Source organism: Rissa tridactyla, chromosome 1 (genome assembly GCF_028500815.1).
Source record: "Rissa tridactyla isolate bRisTri1 chromosome 1, bRisTri1.patW.cur.20221130, whole genome shotgun sequence".
NCBI classification, from domain to species: domain Eukaryota; kingdom Metazoa; phylum Chordata; class Aves; order Charadriiformes; family Laridae; genus Rissa; species Rissa tridactyla.
Window position 1 is genome coordinate 218,640,892 of NC_071466.1, and position 26,995 is coordinate 218,667,886.

At 46.8% G+C, this 26,995-nt stretch overlaps 1 protein-coding gene across 6 annotated transcripts in view; it reads left to right on the forward strand.

Moving 5' to 3' along the window:
* Positions 1-26,995, forward strand: part of PPP6R2 (protein phosphatase 6 regulatory subunit 2) — a 120,432-nt gene that overhangs the window by 69,227 nt on the left and 24,210 nt on the right. For 5 of the 6 annotated variants that reach the window (XR_008466165.1, XM_054200002.1, XM_054199995.1 and 2 more), the window contains 16 exons: positions 3,467-3,580; positions 4,740-4,866; positions 5,366-5,518; positions 6,253-6,456; positions 7,094-7,158; positions 11,809-11,924; positions 13,527-13,612; positions 13,952-14,032; positions 15,802-15,899; positions 18,450-18,507; positions 19,611-19,738; positions 20,675-20,850; positions 22,266-22,428; positions 22,815-22,903; positions 23,806-24,013; positions 26,829-26,852. Coding sequence is in view for 5 of the 6 variants with exons in the window: in XM_054200002.1 (XP_054055977.1) it covers positions 3,467-3,580; positions 4,740-4,866; positions 5,366-5,518; positions 6,253-6,456; positions 7,094-7,158; positions 11,809-11,924; positions 13,527-13,612; positions 13,952-14,032; positions 15,802-15,899; positions 18,450-18,507; positions 19,611-19,738; positions 20,675-20,850; positions 22,266-22,428; positions 22,815-22,903; positions 23,806-24,013; positions 26,829-26,852 (1,890 nt within the window). In the remaining variant the exon portion in view is untranslated. The remainder of the gene's footprint in view (positions 1-3,466; positions 3,581-4,739; positions 4,867-5,365; positions 5,519-6,252; positions 6,457-7,093; positions 7,159-11,808; positions 11,925-13,526; positions 13,613-13,951; positions 14,033-15,801; positions 15,900-18,449; positions 18,508-19,610; positions 19,739-20,674; positions 20,851-22,265; positions 22,429-22,814; positions 22,904-23,805; positions 24,014-26,828; positions 26,853-26,995) is intronic. The other variant, XM_054200011.1, reaches the window with a different exon arrangement.

Genomic DNA, 26,995 nt, shown 5'->3' on the forward strand with positions numbered 1-26,995 from the left:
TCTCTGGGCAGCCTGAATTAGGAGGAAGGCGAACTGCGATGGCAATAGTTGAGGGAAATCCCACAAAGATAAATCTTAAAATTCCTGTATTGACGGTGTTCCTTGATGGCAGGTGTGACTTCAGGTGCAAGGCTTCAGTCGTACGTGGCCAAACGCTGGCTGTCATTCCTGACGGTAAACGTGTTGCACCATATAGATGGATTTCAGGTCACCAAGCTGCAGTTCAGCAAAATGGGGAAGAAAATGCTGTGACAAGAGAAGGAGTTTCTCACCGTAGTAGCTTGCGTGTCACCGTGCACTTTGTTTTGGATGGGGCATTACCAGCTTCCTCCCAGCCTTTGCCGAGGTCTGCTCACGCACTCCGTGTCCTCTGGCACGCTGCTTTTGGCTCCTGAGTCAAACAGCCGGTGAGGAGGTCTTAACTTAGGTGAGCTTCCCCAGAGATGAGGTGATGCTGGAATGCTGCCTGATAGATCTCACCAAGCTTGTCTGCCTGCCTCTGCCTTTGACCGCACCGTTCGTCTCCCTGGTTTATTCTCCAAACGGGGAGCCCGGACAGAAGTCCTCCTGCACGCTTCAGACGCCTCCCCAGCCCTCCCTCATCGCTCAGAAGGTCACTCCGTCCGTTTGTGGCTAGATGGTGAAAATCCAGATCTCCTCTCTGCCTACCGTCCCCGTGGGTCCCCTAAGGAGTTAGAGTTTGTGTCACCTCCTTTTCCCTCAAAGCCCTGTCGCCTGGGACCAGCGGGAGCTCTCCTCGTGTCTCAGGATCGTTGTGCAGTACTTTAATTAGAGACGTGTCACAATACAGACACATAATTGGTTTAATCCCTTTCTACCTCCTGATAAACTTTGCAGAGAGGATTTGTAAATAGAGAGATTGGTGTCTTTTTTTAGGCCTGGTGGTTTGGCTGGAAAAAGTAAGAAAGCTGTTTTGGTTTTAAGTGTTTTGTTGTGTTTGCACATGGTCTCGTAGAAGTTATTGAAGGTACTCTGCTGCGGAAGTAGTTGGGGGGGGAATCTAACGAATTCCATCATTTGGAAACTGTTGGGGTTTGTTGGGTGGTTTGACAGATGTCATCGAGTGGTGAGACAGTCCTAGTGTACGGTCAGCAAAGCGGCATTTGTGGTGTCTCAGGTTTTTAAGTTACATTTGACAGGAGGTGTTCTCCTGATGGACAGCTGTGAGGAGCGTGTGTCCCAGCGGGGCCCGCCACGTCTCTTCAGACCCCGCGGTTGTGTGCCCACGCGGCTTTGAGTGAAAGTGGGAAGATTTTTTTCATTTGAAGTTGTTTTTTTTTTTTCGAAATCCAGAGCTAATTTCTCTATTACTGCTGGGGAAAAAAAAATGATGAGAACCTTGCACATTCAAAGAATATTTTTATTAGGAGTTATTTCCCAAATAATGTTAAGTATGAGTCATGTACCAGAAAAATGTTGATTTTTTTAAGTTAAGTCTACCCCTCTGCATTGTTGCTTTGCTTTTCATAATGTGGTTTTAAATTACTCATGTTAACGTGTTTACCGCTTCCTGTATTTGCTTCAAAGCTAAAAACACCTACTGGAGATTCAACACGAGATTAAAACCAAAAAAGGCTCTTTTACACCTGGTTGGTTGCCCTGGGAACCTTTAATGAGGGTGGTGGTCACTGCAATGGGCCGTGGAGAACGCGGTGTTTCCGACTTTTTCCATAGTTTTAGATTTTCTCAGTAGTTCTGGGGGGGGCAGGAGGTCGCGGCCCATGGGCTTTCCCGAGAGCCGCTGTGACACCAGCGGTAGAACTGAAGCAAGTTCCCCTGATGATACAAAGACCGGGGCAAAGCTGCGGTTCGAAGTTGGGCTCCTCCGTCCCTCGGGGGCTCTTTGGGTCCCTCCCCTCCCTGCTGGGCTGTCTGGGCACTCGCCACGTTTCAGGCACTACCTGTAACTTCCGTGAAAGAAATAAAAGTGCTTTTTCACCTTGAAAAAGCATTTCTAGAGGTCATCACACCACTTCATTGCTTAGAAGAAAAAATATTTTGAAGAGGAGTGTTTTTCTGCAGAAGTTACCTTGCTGCTGAAAGTCACACATCTCATGACTTTTCTTGGCCAGTTTTTCTGGGCATTGCTGGTAACCTTTTTTGATCTTTGGGTAACTTTTTTTTATCTCTGAATCATCAATTAATGATCAGCTAGTGCAGCAAGAAAGAGCCATGACGGGGGTTACAGAATAAATCTCAGATCTATGTTCTCAGTGTCTGCTGGCTGGGTGCAATAGAAGTGAATTCGGTTAATTACAGTAAGCTGTTACTTCACTTTCCTGCCTCTTGTGCTTGTGCTGATGGAGTGTATTTAGATGCTACTTATTAAAATAATTTTATCTCGTGCATTATTCATGTATTTTACATTTTTAGCTCATATTTTATTTATACAAATGCAAATGAGATTTTTTTCAAACGTTAGAAAATAGTAAAAATTGGGCTGTGAACTTGAGTAATACTGTTTTTAGCTGGACATGTGACTTGGCAAGTCAAGAAAGGCACTTGCTGAGTACTGGGTTTTGGAGAACCCTCATTAACATCCACAGAACGGGCACGGGGAAGAATGGGAACGCCGAGGTGGGAGCGGGCGCTGCTGCAGCCCAGTGGCTGTGGGTGAGGACCAGCCCCAGCCCGGACCTCGTGTTCCTCCGATCTGTTACTCATTTAGCGTGGCAAACAGGAGAGAGAAGTGTGCTGTCGCCTTTGTGCTAATTATTCTTCAATTCTAAGGCCATGTTTGAGTGTCAGAATAATTTTTAATGCTGGAAGAGACCATGGTCGTTATTGATTCTGGCTGCAGCGTCTTCAGCACTTCACTTGGTGATCCCTTACCTGGCCCCAGATCCGTCAGGCATCTTATCTTGCTTTAAGGGCTCAAAAGGATGGTGAACTGATTAAAATATGTCAAGGAGGTAATAGCTAAGACTACTAAAAATGTGCATATTATTTACAGTTTGCATTTGTTGGCCTCCGTTTCCAGGTCCTAGATCATCTTCTGCCAGTGGCAAATGAGAAGGGTCAACTTCCACTCTGTCTTCTGCCATTCTGAGGGATCATTTTAGGCTGTCAGCTCATAGCTTCGTGTTGGCTTTAACAAATTCATTTGGCTGAGTTGACACTTGGGTCGTCTTCCAGTTTCTAATTAAGAGGTATATCCTGTTGATAAAGGAGGACGACAGTTCGGTTTGGAGTCTAGGTGTCTATAACCAGGGCATGCCTTAGAGCTGAGAAAGCAAGTTCAGAAGCCTGGTGTAGAACCACTCTCGTCATAGGAGGCTTTAGAGAGGAATGTCTTTGTTCTTGCTAATTAAAAAAAGGCGGGGAGGGGGGGGAAATTGCAGCCTTTTTTTTCCCCAGAAGACCCAGAAGTGGATATTTTGTGATTAAAGCAACTGCCAAATACTTCTAATTCTTACACTTCTGATGTGTGTGTGTTGATCAACAGGCAGGAATGTGTGGAGCAGCTCCTGAAGAATATGTTTGATGGAGAACAGACTGAAAATTGCATAGTGAACGGAACACAAGTTCTTCTAACGTTGCTGGAAACAAGGCGCTCTGGGTAAGGTTCTCTAGCAAAGAACAGTGTTGGGAACTCCAGTCTCCTTTTACCTGGGCAAAAATGGAGAAGTGCTGTCTGGAAAACAAGGAGAGCTGTTTGGTTTCGACGCAGTGGCTGTACCAGTGGTACCAGTTGGCAGCTGGGCCCTTCCTGGTTCTTGCCTGTCTACAGGAGACCTTCCAGCAGAACGTGTGCAGGGTGGGGCAGAAAATGGCTCATCACTCATAACCTGTGGGGTGACGTGTGTGTGTGTACGTATTATATACGGGGCTGTGTAGCTTAAATTTTGTTTTTTAAAATTGTATCTACCTTCTATGTCTTTTGATGGAGATAGAGGAGAGAAAAGGCAAAAGAGAGTCTAGGGAGGAAGAGAGACACTGAAAAATCTCAATTTCTAAAAAAGGCGAAAATAAGGAAGCGTGAAGGAGGTAACGGAAGGTTGGGAAGAGCTATTGGAAGGGAGGGCGGGAGGCGGCACTGGGCAAACCAGGTGCTGCTCTGAAAGTCACGTGCAGAGTTAAAAGCGAGAAGTTGAGGTACTGATTCTGCCGTGTCTGTGCCCGGCGTCTCTGAAGGGTGACGAGTTAGGGGCTTGGGGGCTCCTGTCTCGCCCACTCCTGCCTTGCTGGAATTACACCTCGCTGCTGGAGGAGAGCCTTTCTTTTATCCCAGTGTGGGGCTCTGCCCTCGGAGGGGGCTGGTGACACTTGTTGCCATCCCCTGTGCCCATCGTGAGCACAGCTCTGCGCCTGCTCAAGGGTGTCCTCAGTGTATTTACGTACATCTTTTTGAACGCTTGTGGAAGGTTTGCGGTTTTTAACAAATGTTTACAGCTAACTCTTGCTGATGTAATTTACTTTTCAAATGTTTGGGAAGTTTTAAAAACCAGGAAGCACTTTGGTAATTTGTCTCTGTCATCTCTGCAGACAGCCTATTCTGTCTTCCCACTCATCTCACTCACAGGTTTGATTATGTGATGTCATCCTGTAAGTGATACGTTAATGTAGTGTAGTTATGTAAATATATTCAGTAGCTGGAAATTATTATTTTTCATATTCATAGTTATTTTTCAAGGGGAAATAACCAACATGGACAGCGTGACTGGAGACCATTTTAAGACGTTGTCAAACCTTAACTGCCGTGCTTTTCTTCTTGGCAGAGTGGAAGGACTGATGGACTCATACACTCAGGGATTTGAAAGGTCTTACACTGTCAACAGCAGCATCTTACAGGGGATTGAACCCCGGCTAAAGGATTTCCACCAGCTGCTGCTCAGCCCTCCCAAGGTGAAGCATCTCAGCCTTTCTCGGGAGCAGACGGCTCCCGACTGATTTCAGGGTTTGGCTTTCCTTCTACACAGGCTTCCTGGATATTTTCTGGAAGCGCCACGTGCTGGAAGAGGCAAACGTCTTTGGAAGAAACATTCACTCTTAAAGTTTATCATTCAGGTGCCTAGGGACTAGGCTGTAGGGATTTTGAAAGTTGTATTTGAGTAAAAGGAAGGAGGAGAGATCTGTTGGGACCGGTGGCTTGCGTAAAGATGGGGAGCGGGCGAAGAGAGAGGAACTTTTGGTTAGTGGATATTTTGATTTTAATGTTCAGTTTTGGAAGTACAAGTCTCTCAGTGGTCGCACGACACTGTCCTCTGTGCGGGCAGATGGTTTAGGTTTACCTGCAGAGAATATTTATGAAATGAACTAGTTAGGTTTAGTTGAATCATTGAGCGTATACACCCGAGGAAATGCTGCGCTTTGCTGAGGTACTCGTTGTCTGTTTCCCCGACAGAAAACAGCGATCCTAACTACGATTGGTGTCCTGGAGGAGCCACTGGGGAACGCTCGTCTTCATGGATCTCGTCTAATAGCTGCTCTGCTTCACACAAACACTCCCAGTATTAATCAGGAACTATGCAGACTCAGTACCATGAATTTATTACTTGTGAGTAATACGCCGTGACTGTCTCAACGGGGAGAGAGGGAATGACTTTAAACTGGGAACATTTTTGCTTTCCCTTTCATCTGTTCTGCGCAAGGTGCTTTGTTCCATGTGCGCCAGTGTCTAGAATTACTTTTCTAATCTGCTGAAAGTAGGAACATCCATTCTCAGAATAGCTTTTGTAATGCAAATACAGTTGCTTGGTATTTTGAACGGAACCTCATGCTTCACGTTTGTTGTTACAGTCGTTCGGTAGCGCGGGTGCCAAATAGGCTGGTTATGGAGAAGGCTTGGGTATGGTGTGCGTGATAGCCCTCGTAACACCGAGAGCCGCTCTCTTTGGCTGGCTGTGAACAGGGACACGTTCTGAAAACTGCCAAAATAACCCGGGCGGTCTTTCAGAAAATTATTTTTATACTTAGAAATTATTTAGTTAATACTTTTCGTATGATTAATTCAGCCGCAGAATAGATGACATTTTTTTTTCAGTGTGTCTGTGCTGCGAGCCCTGGCTGTGCACGAGAGCGTTTCCAGTGCGCGCTTACTGGAAGTACACATTGCAGCAGGGCAGAGAGAGCGCGCTCGAGCCCTCAGTGGATGCTGCAGCACATACGTAGATGGGTTTTAGTGGAACTGCTGATTAAACAACCAGTTGGGCAGCGTTCTGATATCATTCAATTGCTAAGAACTGGCAGATGTATCAAGAGTGACTTCCTTTGTTTCTCATTTTGTTCCAGGACTTATTTTTTAAATACACATGGAATAACTTTTTGCATTTCCAAGTGGAGTTGTCCATAGCAGCTATTCTCTCGCACTCTGTGCAAGAGGGAAGAACTATCACGAACGACCCAGAGAGCAGAGAGGAGGTGCTGAATGGAAACGTGGCCACAGAGAACTTAGAGACTCCGGAAACCAACACGGAGAATATCATGGTTACTCATGTAAGTCTGGCCGCGTCACCTGAGGATGTCAGACTGACGGACTCAGCCGGCATGGGCATTAACGAGAAAACGGCATGACAAGCTGTTCAGGAGCGTGGAGTTTATTTATAAGGGTCTAGATATAATTTGTTTCTCTCAGTTCTGGATGGAAGTGTATTTGTTTTGTAAATTCGTTTTAGCATCCAATTACAAAATAAACATACCGCCCACCTCATTTAACGGGCTGGTGAATCCATTTTTATTTAATTTTTTTAGCAAAGATGCATATAAACTTTGGACTACAACTAGACAATTACATTTTAGCTTCTGCATGGTGGCCCTAATGATGAAAACTTCTTGTTGTGTTTGTAAAATGCCCACAGCGTTGTGCACTGCTGCTCACGTGGAGCCCCGCAGCAGGCTGGAGATGTTGGAGGTAGTGCTGTTTTCCCTGCGTCCTCCGAGAAAAAAACTGAGGGAGAAGAAACTTGAGCTCTTGGGAAAGACAAGTGCTGAACTTTACGTTCTTGTTCAGTAGGAGTGAAGGAACGAGCAAAAGTAACTCCAGTTCAGTACAGGCTTCCTGAGGCATGAGTCGTACTTTGGCAGACTTCTGAAATGTTCTTTCTATCTCTTTTTTTTTTTTTTCCCCCTCCAGCTGTTCCAGAAGTGCTGCCTCGTGCAAAGGATACTGGATGCCTGGGAAGCCAATGACAAAATCCAGTAAGGGACTGCGGGGGCAGAAGGGCCTGGCTAGGGCTGCGGGTTGAGAATATTGCCTTGAAATAGGCTTCCAGTTATTTGGATAATTTATATTTTAATGGCGTCTAAAATGATTTGGATTTCAATTGTAGTTTGGAATTAGCATTATTTGCATGTTAAAAAGCAAATTCACCAAATAGGCATGTAACTTGAGAGCATGATTTTTTAAAAATGCTTATAACATCTCAGCTCAGACGCACAATATGGTTCGTTCTTGCTTTCTCGGGAAATTACATAACAGATTAATTATACAGAATATTAATTTTTTTTTTTAAATGCATAATTATATTCTCCCTATGGTGAGCACCTGTATGGAGCTGAGGTGGGCGAGCAGATTTGCCCCTGCGTTTAATACTAATATTGCTGATTGCAATGATTATAAGAACTAAATAATTAAAAAACCTAAAGCATATTAAAGTGAGCATATTACCTAGGCTTCTCTTTCTTCGTCCATCTAAATGTTTCGGTCCTCCCTCACTATTTTGGGCTCTTTATGGCTTCAAAGTGCTTTGTAGTCCCACATAATTATTGTGGGCTTACTGTCAGGCCATAATTGCTGGGTTGGGTTTTGGGTTGATTTTTTTGGTTGTTTTGTTTTGGTTGGGGTTTTTTTTTTTGTTTTGTTTTTTTCCCTTTGCAACCCCTTGGGCTGTTGATAACAAATTTTGGTGATAGTTGCATTGCACAACTAGAACTGTGCACAGTTTTATAGGTAACAGAAGTAATCTGTGGTTGCTGCTTAAGAGTTTTCCTAATTAAATTAGATAGGAACTAGAGCTCATGCATATTTCATGCCAAACAGTTCCAGTCACCCCACTGGAAAGAATTTTAATGGCAAGAAAAAATACTGAGCTGAGAGGTGTCTCAGATAGTGTGCTTTAACAAGTTTGAGGTTTTATGGAGATGGTTGTGTGCACTCCGTGAGGAGACGGAGTCAAGCACTGGGAGCCCCAGGGTCAGAGATCCCAAACTGAGAGTTGGGAAATATTTCTTAAGGATCATCAACAAGAATGGCGGTGATATATTTCCTTGTTGGGTCTTGGATTTTCTCTTTGGGTTCTCTTAGTTTTAGTTGTTCCGTATGTTCTTGATGAAGGCCTTTGTAACTACTAGAACTTAACTCCTAGGTAACCCACGTAATTCTTTTGCTGCAGTCGTTTGATCTGCCCGGGTAGTTAGGATTTAAAATAACGTTAAGTCTGGTCAGCGATGTGAGTGCATAGGAAACATCAGTTTACTGTAGCACATCTTCGTTTGCCTTCCTATTCGTGTAAATGTAGTAACCACCAATTGCGGCACAGTTGATAAAACGTATTTAGAACTGTTGAAATAGAGGTTAATTCTGCGTGTTTGCTGGCTGCGTTCCAGCGGTGTGCTAAGGGCTGCTCAGCTCAGAAACAGTCTTGTATTGGGCCTCCCGGAGCATACAACCGAAGACAGACACAGCATCGCGGTACGCTGCTTTTCTCCCCGTGCACTATATGTTTTTGAGAAAGCTGAGCTTTGCGGGTTTGCTGAAAACCCTGCGTTTTTATGGAGAGCGACAGGACACTGCTGCGTCCTTTTGCCCCGTCTGCCCGCGGGTTTTCTCCAGCTCTTCACAGGGCTGGGGCGGCCCGGCTCCGGGCACCCCCCTTCCCCGCTGCCCTGGGGAGACGGGGGGGTTGGGGGGGCTCTGGGCTCTTTGTGCTCTGTTTTTTGGAAGAGGAAGTTGTGGAGGGGTGATGCAGGTGTTCTTCCAAACCATCCAGCCTCCTCACCTCCACGTGTTCAGCTCCAGCATTAGGGGAAACCTGAGATAATTTCAGTATAAACTTACCCTTTTTTAGAGATTCAGGGGGTGATGATTACGCTTTTCAAGGAATGTGGGGTTCATTTGGAAAAAAAAAAAAAAAGGCTCGAAAATGTAGCTGTAAGCGCATGTGGTCGGGAGAGCTGGTACCGCCGATGGCGTCGCTGTGTTCGACCCATGGGCTTGGGCTGCTGCGCCAAGCGAGGCGGGGGAGGACTGACACGAGCACCACATCCAGCTCCAGATTAACTCCCTGTCTTCCTCTCCCCCAAGGGAAAATGAAATTCTTCGTTATGCTTGGCTCTGTTAGCGTCTCGGGAAGAAAGCTTTGTTTTACAGCTGGAGACTCGATGAATTGAGGTGAAAACTTCTTGTCGTCCTGTTCATAAGGGGTTTATTTTTGTTTAGTTTGATTCTGACCCACCAGTTTTATTTGTGGTGGCTTGAGTCAGCCTTGGTTGCTCTGTGTGCTACATCAAGAATTAATAATTTCTGAATTTGACTTTGGGACTTGGGATACGTTAATGTGCATAACGTTACAATGAATAATAGCATTGTATGTAAGAGCTTTGTCTGGGCTTCTTTCCAGCACCTGCCGGTTTAAAGGCAGAAAGGCTGTTTCTAAATGTGGTCCTGTGGAATTTCGTAGCGGGAATCTGCCACTAGGGTTTACATTTTTCTTCCCAAATCTCATCAGTCCTTCTTTGGATGCTGTGGAAAGCAGAATTATTTCAGGCGCTTCATCCCCCGATTTTGAGGTTGCTGCTTTGCTCTCCAGTGGAGGAGAACCAGCGAAGGTTCGAAGAAGAGACACTTGGAGACTGCTTGGACTTAGTGTTAGCTGCTTAGATTTTCTTTGTAAGGGGAAATCTAGTGGTTGCAGATTAGTGTCTTTTGTTCTCTTGGATTCATCTGCTTAATACTTCAATTGCAAGTAAAACCCTAAAGCTTTTCCAGTAGTGGTGATGTAAATTCTTATTGCTGAGAGGTTTTTTTAGTGGAAATTATAAGCAGATTGTTTATTTCTGCACTGCTCTTCCAGTGTACCCCATCAGCTTCCTCTTTGTAACTGGCTTAAATTTGATCTGGTGCATTCAAAGTGGGTGAGTGACTCTCACCCCAGGAGGGACTCTGGATCAGGGAGGGGAGCCACAGAATCATAGAATCTTCATGGTCGGGAAGGACCTTTGAGGTCATCGAGTCCAACCATACACACACACAAAACTCCCTACAATCTCTGCCACTAGAGCATGCCCTGAAGTGCCACATCTAGACGTTTCTTCAACACCTCTAGGGATGGTGACTCAACCCCCTCCCTGGGCAGGCTGTTCCAGTGCCTGACCACCCTTTCAGTAGAGTAATTCTTCCTAATCTCTAATCTAAACCTCCCCTGCTGCAGCTTCAGCCCATTTCCTCTGGTCCTGTCGTTATTCCCCTGGGAGAAGAGGCCAACACCCACCTCTCTCCACCCTCCTTTCAGGTGGCTGTAGAGGGCAATGAGGTCTCCCCTCAGCCTCCTCTTCTCCAAGCTAAACATGCCCAGCTCCCTCGGCCTCTCCTCATATGCCCTGGTCTCCAGACCCCTCACCAGCCTGGTAGCTCTCCTCTGGACACGCTCCAGCACCTCAATGTCCCTCTTGTACAGCGGGGCCCAGAGCTGAACACAGCACTCGAGGTGGGGCCTCACCAGTGCCGGGTACAGAGGCACCATCACTTCCCTGCTCCTGCTGGCCACGCTATTCCTGATACAAGCCAGAATGCTGTTGGCCTTCTTGGCCACCTGGGCACACTGCTGGCTCATGTTAAGCTGGCCATCCACCAGCACCCCCAGGTCCTTTTCTGCCGGGCAGCTTTCCAGCCACTCTGCCCCATGGGACGAGGGGGAAGGGTTTTACACTGGAAGAGGAGAGATTGGGATGAGATATTGGGAAGAAATCCTTTGCTGTGGGGGCGGTGAGCCCCTGGCCCAGGTTGCCCAGAGAAGCTGTGGCTGCCCCATCCCTGGAGGGGTTCAAGGCCAGGTTGGACAGGGCTTGGAGCAACCTGGGCTGGTGGGAGGTGTAACAAAATCACAGAGTGATGGGGGTTGGAAGGGCCCTCTGGAGACCATCTCCTCCCACCCCCTGCCAGAGCAGGGTCACCCAGAGCAGGTGGCACAGGAACGCGTCCAGGGGGTTTGGGATGTCTCCAGAGACGGAGACTCCCCCACCTCTCTGGGCAGCCTGTGCCAGGGCTCTGCCACCCTCACAGCAAAGAAGTTCCTCCTTGTGTTTAGGTGGAACTTCCCATGGTCAAGTTTGTGCCCGTTACCCCTTGTCCTGTCCCCGGGCACCACTGACAAGAGCCTGGCCCCGTCCTCCTGACACCCCCCCTTTCAGTATTTATCAGCGTTGATAAGCTCCCCCCTCAGCCATCTTTTTTCCAGACTGAAGAGACCCAAATCCCTCAGCCTTGGAAGGGGGGTCCCTCAGCCTTGGAAGGAAGACCCGGGCGTGTGGCAGGGGTCGGGACTGGATGGTCTTTAAGGTCCCTTCCAGCCTAAACCATTCTGTGATTCTACGATCTCTCCCCTCTCAAAACATGACGAACTGCAGCCAGGTTCCTCTGTTGTGGGTGATCTCCTCCCGTGCCGGGCCCGTGGGAGCAGGGAGCGTCCCTGCTGCTCTCTGCTGCGTCCTCTGTCCTAACCCTGCCTGGAGCATCGGGTACCTGTGTCTGGCTGTTGCAGCAGCGGGACGCTCTCAGCGTGTCGTGATGTGACTGTGACCCCGGGGTTCCCAGTGCTCGGCTGGTTGCTACTGGCTGTTTTCTCTTTTCAGGGCAGAAGGTGGAATGAGGCGAGGCAACATGGGCCACCTCACCCGGATAGCCAACGCCGTGGTGCAGAACATGGAGAAGGGCCCCATGCAGACTCAGATTAGTGAGTTCATTAAAGGTTTGTGCGCCTTTCTCTGTTTTTTTCTTGATTAAATAATCCTTGCAGGCCTTTTGGGGAGACTTTTATTGCATGTATTTCACGAGAGTCCCTTTTATAATGAAAAAGATTCTTAGTTAAATATTTCCCATAACTTAACAAAATGTCCCGACCAAATTTGGATGCTCTTTGTTTTCAAACAATTACATTGAAATTGTTGGAACTTTGTTTTTGCAGCCGGAGGCTGAAGGTATCCTTTTTGTGCTAAAGAATGCTGCTTTTCATCCAGATTTAAGTGTGCATTTATTGTGCTTATTTGGAGCATTCTGGGGAGGTGTTTATATGGGGTGTTCTTATACTTCCTTATTCTTACACCTGCCTGAGAGGAGACACCAGAGTACATGGTCGCAGGGACCCTACACCTCCGCTTTGTCGGAGATAGTCGCGTTGCCAGGCTTTGTCCATCAGGTCTTCATCAGACTTTTATTTTTAGAGAACTAGTTCTATCTGACATTTTTGTGTGAGAGGAAATCAGATTTTCCATCTGCATCTATTAAGGGAAACAATGAGCACAAATGTGACCTGAGTTTCCATTTTTGGCATCTAACAAACATATCAAACGGTAATGTAGAGACCTGGTGTGTTATATCCACAGGAAAACTGAGAAGTCACAAATATTTTAGTAAAGACTGAAAGTTTCACAAGTTACAGTTATTTCTGCGTTGGTTTTCTGTGCTGGCTCTGGCTGGGATGAAGATAACTGTACTCACGGCAGCCGTGCGGTGCTGTGGTTCGCATTCGGGACTGAACCGCTGTTGATAGCGCGCCACTGATTTAGCTCTTGCCCGGTGCTTGCCCAGCGCCAAGGCTTTCACCCGCTCTGTCCCCGGCCCCGGGGGCAGATGGGGATGGACGAGGGGCTGGGAAGGGGCATTGCCGGAGCCCTGAGCTGGGCGGGCTGAAGGGCTGGTCCATGCCGTGTTCTCCGCAGCAGGAACGGGGGTCTGGCTTTGCGAGGTAGCTCCCGCTCAGAGACTGGCTGAGCATCGGTCTGCTGGTGGGGGGTGTTGAGTGAGTGCCTTTGCATCTCTGGGTTTGAGGGGTTTTTCCTCTTTTCTCCACTTATTAAATCTTCTTTATCTCAACCCATGAGTTTTTCTCACTTTCAGTCTTCCAGTTCTCTCCCGCATCCTGCTGTGGGTGGAGGGAGCGAGCAGCTGGGTGGGTGCTTGGGTGCTGGCTGGGGTCAACCCACCGCAGTCACCGTGAATGAAAAGGAATAAAAAAGTAGGACTTAAGTCACATGTGTGTTGGTTTTCAGGAAGTTGTAGAAGTTTTGTGTCTTTAGCCCACAAACGCGGTAAGGTTGTTAAGACCAGTAATACCTTACTGCTTGGCCTAATGAAAGATCTTCCTTTCTCTGCAGAATTTTAACGTTTTTAGAAAATCAGGAGTAAAATGTAACTCACTTTGCAGAGCCCTTGCGTAACGCGGGCCTTACTTAGCTCATGTGCAGGTGCATGTGGCTGCCCAAAAACTTCCAGGTGCCCAGTGGGGCTTAGTGACCTGCTTTGATCCCTCTCATGAGTTGTGGTAATCTTTACGGTGACCCTCTTGTTACAGAGCTACCTGAGGACTGTAGAGGGAGATGGGAGAGTTTTGTAGAAGAGACGCTGACGGAAACAAACAGGAGGAATACAGTGGATTTGGTGAGAACCGTGATATTGTGCATGTTTCAGATAGGCCTGCTATCTTCTGGACTTTCTTTAACTAAAAAATAATAAAAAAAAAAAAAGAATGCTACTGGGGTTTTTTCTTCTTTTGCTTGTTTTTGTGAAGTAGGCTTCCAGGGGTAGAGCGTTTGTAGAAAGCAAGTTCCATAATAGTTCTTCTGGCAGCTCTGGTAAACTCTAGTCCATGTCCCCGTCTTATTCATGGGGACAGATTCTGCCTTCTGAGGAGTTTGGTCTTTGATGGTATGTGTGGAACGAAGGTGTTTGAGCTTTCTTGGCTTTCACTCGTGCTTATTATTTTGTACTTCTTTCCAGGTGAGCACTCACCATCTGCACTCTTCCAGTGAGGATGAAGACATTGAGAGTGCTTTTCCCAATGAACTTTCTCTCCAACAGGTGGGTTGACAACGTGCTCTTCACTATTCCTGGGAAGCTTGCTCCTCCGATTCCCCCATCATCCAGCCTAGTATGCAGCAGCTTCCAAAATTTTCAGAAATTTTCCTCTTAGTGTGTTCAGCTCTTTTGTGTTTTTCCAGCGTAGTTACTTAGGTGGTCTAGACTCCGATTGGGAATAAATTTGGCCCAGGCTGCATACGCATCCCAGTTACGTGATGTGTCTGACGTTTCTCTGAGGCACTGCATATTTCTTGCTCTTTTCCTGGTTCTCCCCACGCTATGTCAGCAGTGAAGAGCAGGGAGCAGCAGCATTACAAGCAGTAAAAATCCCTGACTTAGGGAGAAACGGAGGTAATTAAGGGTTCACTTGCATTTAGCCAAGATCTCGGGATCCTCAAAATCTGAGGTGCTCTGCTAAAGCTCCATCAAATATATGGAAGGTGCCTTTTCAGGCTGAAGTATTTAGACAAATTCTTCCAATTCTTTTTCATGCTGAGAACATAAAGAGCGTTAGCAGAACCTAGCAGTTTCAACCGATTTAGAAGGAAGTTACCTACAGGGAGTGAAAAGACAGGGTCAATCTGAGATTTTCTAGTTAAGGGTTAAAAAGGGGTTGGAAGTAGTTTATAGTTATTCTTTTGTCCAAATACTCTAATGGGCTACTCTGGCATTACAAATAACTTTCTTTTCCTCATCTGATACTTAGAAAATGCATTAAAAAAAGGAAAATGCATTGCCTTTGAAAAAAAAATTGTATTTTATTGTGGCAAGCATCAATAGAAATATTGGTAGGAGCCTGCAGAACTCCTCAGGCCGAACACAGGTACTTCGTAGCAGCTGCAGTGGGGTCACGACAAAGTGCAGCTGCAGAGACCCATGTTTGAACTATGGAGCTGGAGCGGGCTGCTGACCGGTGCTCAGAATTCTCCTCCAAATAGGAGAAATTATCTTGAGAGAAAAACCAGCGCAATGCGTAAGAGCAGGCGTGAGATGCTGTTTGGAGGCAGAAGCAATCCTTTTCATAACTAGAGACTGCGGCATGGATGACTAGGCAGGAACGGCACCAAAAGCAGATCTGGGCAGTTATCCTGAGACGCCAGCTGGAGAACAGGAGAGCCACGCTGCTGTGGGGAACCTGGTGGATGAGGGGTGGGAGCGTTGTCTCAGAGACATGTGGAGGAATTTCCCCATTCCCCTGGGGAGCGTCCAGGCAGAGGCAGTGAACTTCCGAAGGGATTTTTGTTAGCCAAAGGTAAGCTGGAGGATGGTAATGAGAATGGTCAGAGGTGTAGAACGTGACACAGGAAGAAAAGTTGAAAGAATTTGGTCCACTTGGTCAAGAGAAGACGAGATTGTGTGGAGACATACGCCTTGTCCTACAAGCAAGAGGGATTGAGAGGAAGGGAGAAGCACCTTCTTGACGTCCACGGGGGGCGTAAGCTGCAGCAAGGGAAATTTCATATTGCATCAGGGGAAAGCAAACATGAAAAAACCCCGATACAACAGTCTAGTAGAGTAATGAAGCCAACAGATGGTTTCCTAGGAAAATTTCCTAACTCTCTGTGAAAGTTCAGAGCAGATCAGAGAAGCGTCTGTCCAGGACTCACAGAAGCCTGTTTGAGATCCTGCTTTGAGAAAGGAGGTTGGAGTAGGTGATTTCTCAAAGTTCGTCAGTTTTCTACGATTTTAATGCTTTTTAGAATATGTGTTTTCAGCCAGCTTAATTGAATGTCTTTGGACACCTTAATGGTATGGTTTCCGTTGCTCAGGCCTTCTCCGAGTACCAGATCCAGCAGATGACAGCTAACTTTGTGGATCAGTTCGGCTTTAACGATGAGGAGTTTGCAGACCAGGACGATAATATCAAGTAAGTTTATAAAACTTCAGCGTTTAAGCCTCTTCGCATCTAATCTTCCTTCTTCTAGTTCAGGTTTTAAAGTGAACCTTGCTGTGTACCTCCTTCGGTTTGAGACAAACAGAAGACTGACGGGTGGCTTGGAGAACAGCTGACCTCTTTGTCGTTTTATAGGAATTCATCTCTGCTCTCCAAAGGCGGTTGTAGAACCGAGGAAAAGTGCTTCTTCATTTTGGAGAGAGACATTTTTAATAAAACACACAATTATTATCCAGCCATATTCTAGAATAAATTTAATTGCACAGAAAGCAAAGCATTAGAGCTAACTCTAGGCAATTACCCAGATAGTCTCCAGTGGCAGTAAGTCCTTATTGAAATTAGAAGAAAGAATAGTGTTCTGATGAAGTCCATGGAAAAATTTAGCCATTTTCTCTCTTAGGAATTAGGAAACATAGATAAGGCAGGAGCAAATAACAGCTCAAAGGCGGCAGATAGAGGTGGATTTAATGTTACGCAATTTGCTGAATTCGGTGTTCAGAAGTGGTGGTGCTTTTGTAGAGCTCCTGTAATCTAATTAAAACCACAGCTCATCTTCTCGCCTTAAAAATTGTGGCGCAGGAAATGAATGGGACTGTCATTATCCCACTTGGCCATAATGGTTCAGAAATTGTAACTGTTGAGTAGACGTTTATTGACAGAGGAGTGCTCCAGGGCACCCAGCGTGTTTCCTGCTCGGTTTTGCCCATTCACTTCTGCCTTGCGGCAGTGATCCTCTGGATCAAAAGAACTGTTTGTCATCCAGGGTGGGGGGGGTTGTGGCAGTACCCGCGGTAGGGACCCTGCCAGGGCTGGGACTCGCAGGCCCGCACGCCTCGGGACTGCTCCCCAGGGAGCCGCCGCGTCCTGCTGTCCTGGAGCCCGACAGAAACGGGGAGCTTTTGGCTGAGAAAGCGCCGGACACACCACATCACCCCCACTCTGCCTGCTCCGCGTCTGATTTACTGAGGAGTTTTTTGCTGGTTCTGCTCAAACTGTATTTTTAGCGACTGCTGGGCTCCATGAAATACCTTAAATGATGATGTGGAAATAGTTTGGCTGCTTCAGAGCTGCTTCCAAACATGAATCAAAGTAGAGTCGTAAGGTCCTTGGGGTCTGAGGAGCTCCAGTAAGGTGTTTGCCAAATAGTCGGGAACCGTCTTCTAACATGGAGACGGATTTTGGAGTCCAGCTTTCCCACCTTTTTTTTTCCTGAGCATTATGGATGTCCAGAGCTTTAATAAGGCCAAAAAGTTCCAGACTAGGGGAGTTTACGTGAGAGTGAACATGGATTACTTACTTCCACACATTTTTTAAAAATAAAATACACTTTTAACTTCTTATCAGATAGCAGCAAATACTGAACTTGGGAGTGTGGGGGTGGAGGGGGAGAGAGAGTTTACGTGAGGAGCTGCTGAAGGCAGCTGATGTCCATTTTGAAAATGAACTTGAAACTGAACAAACTGTAACTGAGATGTGCTGGACTCCTCTGTCTTTGTCATTAGAAAAGAAGAATATCCTGTAAAACTGCTCTGGTCTTGAATGATCTGGGAATGCTGCTCCCTGCCAGCTGTTTTCCAGCTGTTGAGAACGGTTGCAGATAGGTATTCGAATATTTTGAAAAGTGTTAATCATGTTTCGATGTCCTGGTGATGTGCCTGACAGTATTTTTTACTAACTGAACAGTTGTCTTTAAAAGCAAATGCCACTGCTGAAACTCAGAGAGACGTAGGCACGGTGGGGAAATGCTGCGGACCCGCACTGTGCCAGTAGGTTGGAGATTTGTGGCCTGTAGCCCCCTCTGCTGTTCTTAGAGCAGACGCTCGGGTCGAAATCAGAAATCGGGTTATTTAACGATCCTTCCAGCCAAGTGTGTCTTAGTAACGCAGCGGGTTGTTGAGCCGCGAGTACACTGAGATCCCTGGCGTGGCTGTGACGACGTTAGCGCAGGCGGGTGCAGCCCCTCCTGGATATCTCTGGGTACATCCCCACCGCGCGGGATTCGCTCCCGTTGCGGGTCTCGTCTCCCTGGGGCCGAGGAGCCCAGTGGAATGCGTGGGCGACCGTAGCACTGGAATCCCAGAGCAAATGGGTGCAGCTCCTTCTCTTCTCAATTAATTACGAGTTTGGTGTTTTTCAACAAGATTTGGTGCAGCTGGAAAGACGCGGTATAAAAAATGAGGATAACCTTTATGCTCCATGGATACCATGAGAGTTGCAAAGTAACAGCCCAGGCAGTGCTGGGCTTGTCGTGAAGCCTCAAAATACCATGTCAACAGGATAACGGCAAAGGTTGTTCACTCGGGGATTGAATCAGACCTAAGAATGAAAATCTGAAATAGTCTTTCAGCTCAAAGAGAGGAGACTGTTGGGCTTAACACAGAAGTGACTGTTGAGGGAACAAACGCAGGCGGCGTTGAGTGGTCGTAGCAAGCGTCTCTGTGGTTCGCATCCCCTGGTCTTGTGCTGCAAAAGCGCTTCGTTGCTCCATGCCTTCACTGAAGTTTCTTTCCCTTCTCTTTGCAGTGCTCCCTTTGACAGGATCGCAGAGATAAACTTCAATATAGACGCTGATGATGACAGTGTAAGTGCCTATTCTGGGATATTTATTCGATACGACGGATTCTGGCAAGTTCGTTCGTGCTTGAATTAGCTGTTATTTTGAAAGACAAAAGAGTTGGTATGTTATTTTGGTAAATGAAAACTGGTAACCGGACTCGTAGCTGAGTCTGGTTAAGGAACTCGGGGCATGACGTGAACCCTCAGAGAATCTCCCCACGTTTTATTGCGTTGATGAGGATCTTCAGAAGTTGTACTCTTGACATGGGAGGGGTCTTTCTCTCTCTGTGCGGTGTGAATCTGTATTGTCCTTCTTTTCACTTAGATAATATTTCCGTACACAGGCAAGGGAAAAATGCAAATAGAGAGGATTGAGGTTTTTATGGGTCTAAATACTACCATGCTGTGTCTTCCTTTTCTGGTGTTTTGACCGAAATCAATACTTATTGAGGAAGCTGGGCGTTGGCTTAACGGAGCTGATTCCAAGCTCATCTCCTGACCTTATTTTAGTCAGTACTAAGACGCAGGTTTCCGTAATCTTAAAATACTTTGTTTTTCACTTAAACAGTACTACGAAGAGGTATTTTTTTTCTCTATTCTGGCTGCTCTAGGCAGTGCTGCGTAGGATCCAGAAAATTGCTTTTCTTTTTGAATCTGCCAGTGAAGTCTGCAGCCCCCAAGAGGTGTTTATATGCTTTCCTTAACTCGGTTTTTCCCCCAGTCGGCAGTTCTAGCATGTGGTGGAATTCCAGTGCAGCGGCTGCTTTGGACTCTGCGCCATCTGGAAGTCGCTTAGGCAACCTTTTAATTGGGAGATGCTGCGCGATGAGGGGTGCGAAGCAGCCCGCGGGAGGTCTGCTCTTCCGGATAGGTGTAGGCTGAGACGCTGTTGTGTTTCTTTCTTGGTCCCTCACGGGCTCGCTGCCTCTCAGCGCACTGTGCCGTTACTGCTCTTCCACAGCTCAGCATTCCGTGGCACAACTTGGGATGGGAAATGAAAGAAAAGCAAACACCTTCATGGAATCAGTTGTGTGCGAATGTTGTTCTGCAAACTTTCTCGTCGTTGAAGTTCTTGTTTCTGTTTCCAAAGAATGAATGGAATTTGATTTCTTTTTAACATTATTTTAGCCCAATGCTTCCCTCTTCGAAGCCTGCTGCAGTGAACGGATCCAACAATTTGATGATAACGAGGAGGAAGAAGATATCTGGGAAGAGAAGGAGATAACCTATGCAACCCAAGTTAAATCAAGAACACGGTAAGGTGAAAACAAAAGATCCAATTTACTATTTTTTTTTCTGTACATGCTACAAAACTTTAGGTTTTAGTTAAGTGTGTGTTATTAATGTGCTGTGAGGCTTCTTTCTGGCATAAAATGGAGTGTTTTGCATGTCGCGCTTCTGCAAAAATAGGTGAGGGTTTATCTTGAATGTGAAACAAAGATCCAATTTGAGGGAACGCAAAAATGATGGAAACACCTGAGCCTGTTATCAAAGATGTTAAAAAAAAACAAACCCAAACCTTAGTTTGAAACACTTAGAACTTCCTCTTTTCCTCATCTTCGGAGAGGAGGAGATTGAAAGAATTGTAAGACTTTGGGTAGTAGGCAATATTCTTTTTCAAAATGTTAAAAGAAGAAATGTGGTGTTTTGCATGAGAATGAGTGACCTCCTGTGGCGCATCCCGGGCATTGCAGGTCACCTCCAATTTGTCATCCCTTTGATGTAGTCAGCTATTAAATAAAGTTACTTCTATAATTCTAAGCCTGAAAGCAGGATCAAACGAGACAGGAAAAGTGGCCAAGACCTTAGCGTTTATTTGCCTCGCATCAATAAACCGATTGTCTGGCTCGTGCAGAGAATTGATACCACACGAGTGGTCCCCTTGTTTGCTGCTGGTTTGTCTGCTCGTATCAAACCTCCGGCCCCGAATATGTCACTACAACAAATTTCCCACTACAGCTCTGCAGATGCCTTTTGACAAGTAGAGCACTCGGCGGCTTTGGGGCAGTACCTGGCGCGCCTGCTGTTGCCTGTCTGAGCTCTCTCTCATCTGGGGAAATAAGCCCCGTGAAAGGCCTTTGGCATCGCTCGTCAGCGCACGATTTGTGCTTCCTCCCGGGGCAGGGAGGCAGCGGGTGAGGGGGGAACTGGCTGCTCTAAGGGTTTTCCTGATTCCGAGTTCTGCAATTTAGATTTGGAGCGTCTCAGACCTCAGAGAGTTCGTCAAAAAGTGATCTTGAGAACGGAGATCATGACGGCAGCGTGGACTCTGAAGAAGAGGAGGAAACAGAACAGCAGCCGCCTCCTTCCTCAGCAAACACCACCAAGAATAATATTTCTGAGCAGAAAGACTCTGACTCCTCCGAAGGTAACCAGTTTAAAGCAGCACCATCCCATTGGAAGCGAGATCTGTAGCATCTCTGCAGGATAGGAGTTTGCACGATGCCAGGTTTCCGTGGCTGTTCTGTAATTCCGCCTGTGCGGATGAGAAGTGTGAGTTTCAGTTTTTGCCTCTGAAATATTAGTGAGATTGAGCCCTGCCCGGCGTCTTCCGAACAGCGGGGAGATGCTTCCGCTGCGCTGAGACAACCAAGTAGGATAACGCCCCTGGCTCTCGTAGTACCGATACTGATGAACAAAACATTAGTGGAGGATTGTGACATTAACCCCTTTTATTATAGGAGTTTTGTGCAGACCCTTGCCAAGTATCTCCACACTCCCTGCATCTGCCGTTTCCGCCTCATTGCCTTTCTGGGTTTGGTTTGCCTCTTGTAAAGCCGTTCCCGCAGCGCCTGGAGGGAGACTGTAGAGGGACGTTCTCCCAGATCACGGTGCAAATAGCGCTGTGTAAGTTCACAAGACACCGTGTTGGCAGCAGAACAAACTCAGTCAACTGAAATAAAGGGACAAAAATGTTTTCCCAAACGTTCATGTTTCCTTTGGCGCAAGCGTTTTCAGTTCTAAAATGACTCTTTTTCTAGGTCACGTCTTTGTATTGCAGCTATGAGCATAACGCACGTTTATTGCAGCGAGCAGCTCCCTACACCCGTTTGGTAGTGTCAGATATTTCCAATTCTGATGAGGAAGAGCCAGTATAAACAGCACGAATGGCAGCTGGGGCTAGTGGCCGCCAGTTTAGTTACCCTTCCGGAGGCTTTGGGTCGAGTTTTGGTTCAGTCTTTGAGCGAGTGTAGACTTGCTGCATCGCTGCTGCCCTGGGTTTTGTTGCAGCAATCCTTTCTCTTCCTTGAGAAAATGCAACCGAAAACGCTTTTTAAAAAATTTGTGATTTGTAGGAATGGAAGTATGTTCTAACGAATAAGGAGTAGACTGGGACCGTAAGAAACAAATCGTGTTCTTAGTTTCGCTCAAGATCACTTCTCTGATCTTAAGCATTTTAATGCATATATTAATTCCTTACTTGTAATTGCAAAATTAAACAATTAGTGATTGAAATGGTCGGAAGCCATGCCGCTTGGCTTCTGACAGGAAACGAAAGCACTTAGGGTTCAGCTGAAAATCGCCGGCTCAAAGAATGAAGACATTCATAATGTCGTTTTTCTTAATTGGTGCTTCTCTCTCTCCGGTGGGTGACACTAACGTTTATCAGGAGGGGGATTTTCAAGCTGATGGTGTATAAGCCGTGAGACAGGCGGTGTCCTGGAGATTTCGAAGGAGTGTCGCTGGATGGTCCTTCTGGTTTTCTGGGGTGACTTTGGAATGTTTTTGGGATGTCGGGAGATGCGGAGGACTGACAGGGATTCCCGTCTGTTGCGTCCCCAGGCGCGGGGTGGACGGCCGTGTTCGAGCCTGTGAGCTCCAAGCCCCCCGCGCCCTGCGTTGCCATGGACGTGGGCTCCAGCGTGTGGGATTCAGCAGCCCCGGAGAACGCCGCGCCAGAGGAGAAAGGGTGGGCCAAGTTCACAGACTTCCAGCCTTTCTGTTGGTAAGAGGCACGCGCTCTTGCAATTTCTTATTCACTTTTGAATGAAACAAAATTTGAAACGCAATTTGAAGGAGTACATTGACTGTAATCTTCTTCCTTTCCCTTGCCCTTGCTACTCCCTTTATTTTCCAATGTTGTCAGAGTATTCTGGATCAGGGCTTCACGCTTCCCATTGCCTTCCAGTGCTTCTAACTGGTATTAGCGTTCATGTCTTACGATACCGGAATACTTTATGTGCCATCACCGCTGCTGTACTAGGAGCATGACATAAGTAAATGAATTTTTCAGAAGTTAAAAGCCCGAATGATTTTTTCTGTCAGGGGTATTTGGAAGCACAACCAAGGTACCTGTACTTCATTCTCAAGGCTTTTTCCTCCCGGCTTTAGCTCAGAATCAGGCCCGCGGTGCAGTTCTCCTGTCGACACAGAAAGCAATGACTCGGATGGAAGCACGAAGCAGAGTCAGGACAAGAACTGTAAGTGGGAGTGTTACAAGACGAAACGTGTATTATTTAAGCTGTTAGAAATTTTGCGTAGTGTACCAAGTCTGCTAGGGGGCACTTCCCTCCAGTGTCTTCTGCCTTACCTTGCTTGAAGGCTCTCTTTTGGACAGGGATCAGTCTGCAGTAACTCAGAAGTCCTGAATGTTTGTTGGGATAATATTATTTAGCAGGAAAAGGATGAAATTTAAGTTAATAAGTGTTGATGTCACACAGACGATTAATTTGTAAACTGTTCAAAAGTCCTATTTTAACTGTAACCTTGATTAGAAAATTGCTTGCCAGAAGTTTAAAGTGTAGGGTAAGTTAAACTGCTGATAATCGCGCCGAGCCAGTCGGTGAGCTTCAGTCTGGTGTCGTGCCCTGCTCCTCTCCGAGCACGGTACCAGCGCTGGGGAGAAAAACGCTTTCTGAGACTGCAGCACTTCTCCACCACTTTGGCGAGAGGCTTTCCTTGCCGGGCGTGCTGGTGGAATTGAAACCAGTGAACGCTTCAACCAGTGCAGCTCCTTCGGTTGGACCACAGCAAGTGTCCAAAGCCAGGCGACAGTCACAGGGTCCCCAGGGGCTGCCTCAGCCCTCCGTTCGGAGTCATCGCCGTTCAATAAGTGAAGAGTCTCCCCTGCTGTTCGTACTAAAGACAGACGTGAGGTGGCAGGTGGAGAACACTGATTTGTGAGGTTGGGGTTTCTTTCTTACTTGCAAAAATAATATTGCATGCTGTCTCGGTGCGGGAACTGCCCAGAAACCACCCTCTCAAAGTCTGCAGTAGCTGTAAACGCTCCGTTTTAAACCACCGCACTTACTCAGGTCGTACCCGGGGAGTTGTTCCTGTGGTTTTGTTTGTTTTGTAATGTGAATTCATTTCTTTTTCTCAGTCAGCACTGCCTCTCCCTGTGTTTGGAACGTCTGTGTCACGAGGAAAGCGCCGCTGGTGGCCTCAGACAGCAGCTCCTCCGGAGGCTCCGACAGCGAGGAGGAGGAGGAGAAAGCTGATACCGTCACGGAAACCATCAGCACAGGCTCGGGCCAGGAGACCATCAAGCTGACCGTGGATGCTAAAAATGAGAAGGCTGTTTTCACCAGGTGCGAGAGGAACCTCCTCGGGCCGGGGTCCGGCTCTGCCCCGTGTGTGGCCGGGGCTGACGTGTTTCTTCTCCCTTTTAGACACCATGGTTCCAAGTGTCCTGTCCGAGGATGTCTAACAGCTTTCTTGTCGGGGGGGTTTGTTTTCAGAAGATATTGATAATGGGTTTATTTTAAGAAACGTTTGCGGCTCATTTTAGCCACTGAGCCACACCACAGCAGCATCGCCCGTCTGTCCGTCTGTCTGCGCAGGAGATCGGGGCTGGGGCTCCTGGCGGGGACCCCGCTCGGATCCCGCACAAGAGTCGAGCAAAGCCTCAGCCGGTGGCGAGTGCCGGTCCGGCAGGGAATCACTCTGCGGTCTCGCAGGGGCAAGGTGTCAGTCTCTCGAGCCTTTATTTACCCCTCATTGTCATAATAGTATGTTACAGACAATAAGGGATAAAAAAAAATGAAAAATGCCAGAAAAAGATAGAGCAGATCCTGAGATTTCTTAGCTTTTGGGCATCAATTTGCTTGGAATTGCACGCGCTTGAATCTAGCCTACTCTGAGCATTTGAGAGGAGGCACTGCTTCTCAAAACAGTAAGCGTCTGGTTCACTTTGCATCCAGAAATATTACGCAATTTTAAGATGTTTGGGTTTTTTCCTCATATTCCTTATGTAGGGTATGATTTAACTAGCTGGAGTCCCTGTATTTTATGCATCTGACTCAGGAACAGGTATTTACTTTGTATGATGTTGTGGTTATGTGACTTTTTTGGATGGTCAACGTGAGCTGCGTGGCGTGTGTACCCGCTCCAGCAAATAGCTCCTGGGAGGTACGAAGCGGCGGCTCGGAAAACAAGTGGGATTCCAGAACTAGGTAAAATTACGGGAGGAAGCCAACCAAGGGTGCATTTGGTTAGGAGACTCTGAATTGAGGTTTTAATAATGTGACTGGCTTTTTTTTTTGATGTCCACCTCGGGTGGCCTTTGCTCTTCATACTTGACATGAGTGAGATGCCCGAGATTCCTTTGCCTGCAGCGATTGCACCTGAGGAGCAGTTTTGATAAGTGGAGCTGGTTTGCGTGCGTAGGGCTGGTGTGGCCAGGCAGACTGCCTTCCCGGCAAGCAGAAGATGGGGAAAATCACAACGCTGCCTGCTGTGCTAAAAGCAGCATCTCCTTTTCCAGTTTTCGCTGCACTTGAATTACATCTAATTAAATCCATTGGCATGTGTATCTAAAACAAACTCTGCGCTCCAGATGTTGTTCCTCGCTGAACACGTGGTGGCTGTGAGCAGAGTAAGTCTTACACGTGTCACTGCCTCGGTGCACAGGAGCAGGGTAAATCTTACTTGGCATGTTCTTATTTCTTCCATTTATTTCCTAGCAGGTAGGGAATTTTATTTATTTTTCTGATTTGGCTGGAGAGAAGTTGTGGGCTATGCTGCTGTTTCAGGCAGTGTAATTTTGAATGTGTTTTTTCTCCCTAAATAAGTGTATGTGTCTCGAGCACTTTCAATAAGGACAAGGCTTCCAGAACCTGCTTGGTTTTACATGAGTGCAGTTCTACAAAACTAATTCCATTTTGGCAAAGAAAGTAAATACTTGAATAACCACAGTCTCCACTTTAAAGGTGTCTGTAGCTTTCCACACTGTAAGTGTAGCCAAAAATCAAATAGAAGCTGTGGGCAGACAGAAACCTGTTCCATAGATGGTGCTTCCAGCTGCTCCAGATCCTTTCAGTGGACAGGTTGCTCCCAGTGTGGCAACTGCCATCTTGACCAGTGGCGATAATGGAGAGTTCCCAGTATCCTCAGAGCCCCCAGACCAGTCTGCCTTCTGCCGGGGCAGACGCAGTTGAACTCCAACGGCCAGTAGTGAGTATATTAGCTTCTTACCGTGGTCCTTAATGATTCCAAGGAAGTGAACTGTACGAACAGTTTAAGAATTTCTCAGATTGAGGATGTGATTCTTGATGACTTTTCCACAAGCGCGTCCCCAGAAGTGCTAAATTTGTCCCACCCCACGCGCCTGTTTCTGTAGAAATGGGTCTTCCCGCTCCTTTTCCTCCCTCCCCGCAATGCGGGATTCTCCTGGGGAGATCGTCAGTGCTCCTCGGAGCAGGACTCTCTACGTTCTGCCATCACTAGGGCCATGGGAGCTCCAGATGCTCCAGTGCACGCCTCCAGTACCCTCCATGGTCATCATCTTACCTGCCGATGCTTCTCTCCTGCCCGTACCGCCCCAGAATTCAAACTCCGGGAAGTTAATCATTTGGCCTCGCCAGGCTTCGTAGGATGTCCCTCACGGCAGTTCTGCTCAAGGCGGCCGATACTCTTAGTAGTAGTTTAAACATCATACACAAAGAAAGTGTTTCAGGTGTATTTAGGTAACTTCTCTACTTCAGATGTTTTTAGCTAACTTTCTTTCCCGTATCTAATTAATATCATAGTTTCTTGTGAAAAAATAAGTAGTTTTGCAGAAGTTGTCTAGCTAAAGAGCTTCCAGTATTGCCAGACTCATGCTTTGATAAGTTCAGAACGTGTGTGTCAGGCTTGAGAAAGACGCTTTTTTACGGTGTATTGAATCTTCTGGTTTTTTGTGTATCGATCTGAATTTTCTGTGGAAAATGCTGTGTTCAGTGATTGTACTATTTGCAATAGCTTTTAATTGTTCCTGCCTCTCCTCCCGGCAGGAACGACCCTTGAGGATACGGCTGCAAAGTTAACTCTTTTGTCTGGTTTTTTCAGCAATCTTTACTGTTTTCTTTTTCTCCCTTTCTTTGCTTTCTCTCTGTTTCTGCCTCTCTCGCTGTGGGTATTGCTCAGAGTGTTTAGAGCTGCAGTCAGAGGGTATGTATGACGGCCGCCTTCGCAGGGTTCCAAACATCCACCTGACACCCGGTTCCTCCCGTTAGTCACTTCATACTGGGCTGGAAAAAGAGCTGCTGGACCGTTGGACTGGGAGAGCTCATCTTTTCACAATCAGTTAAAAC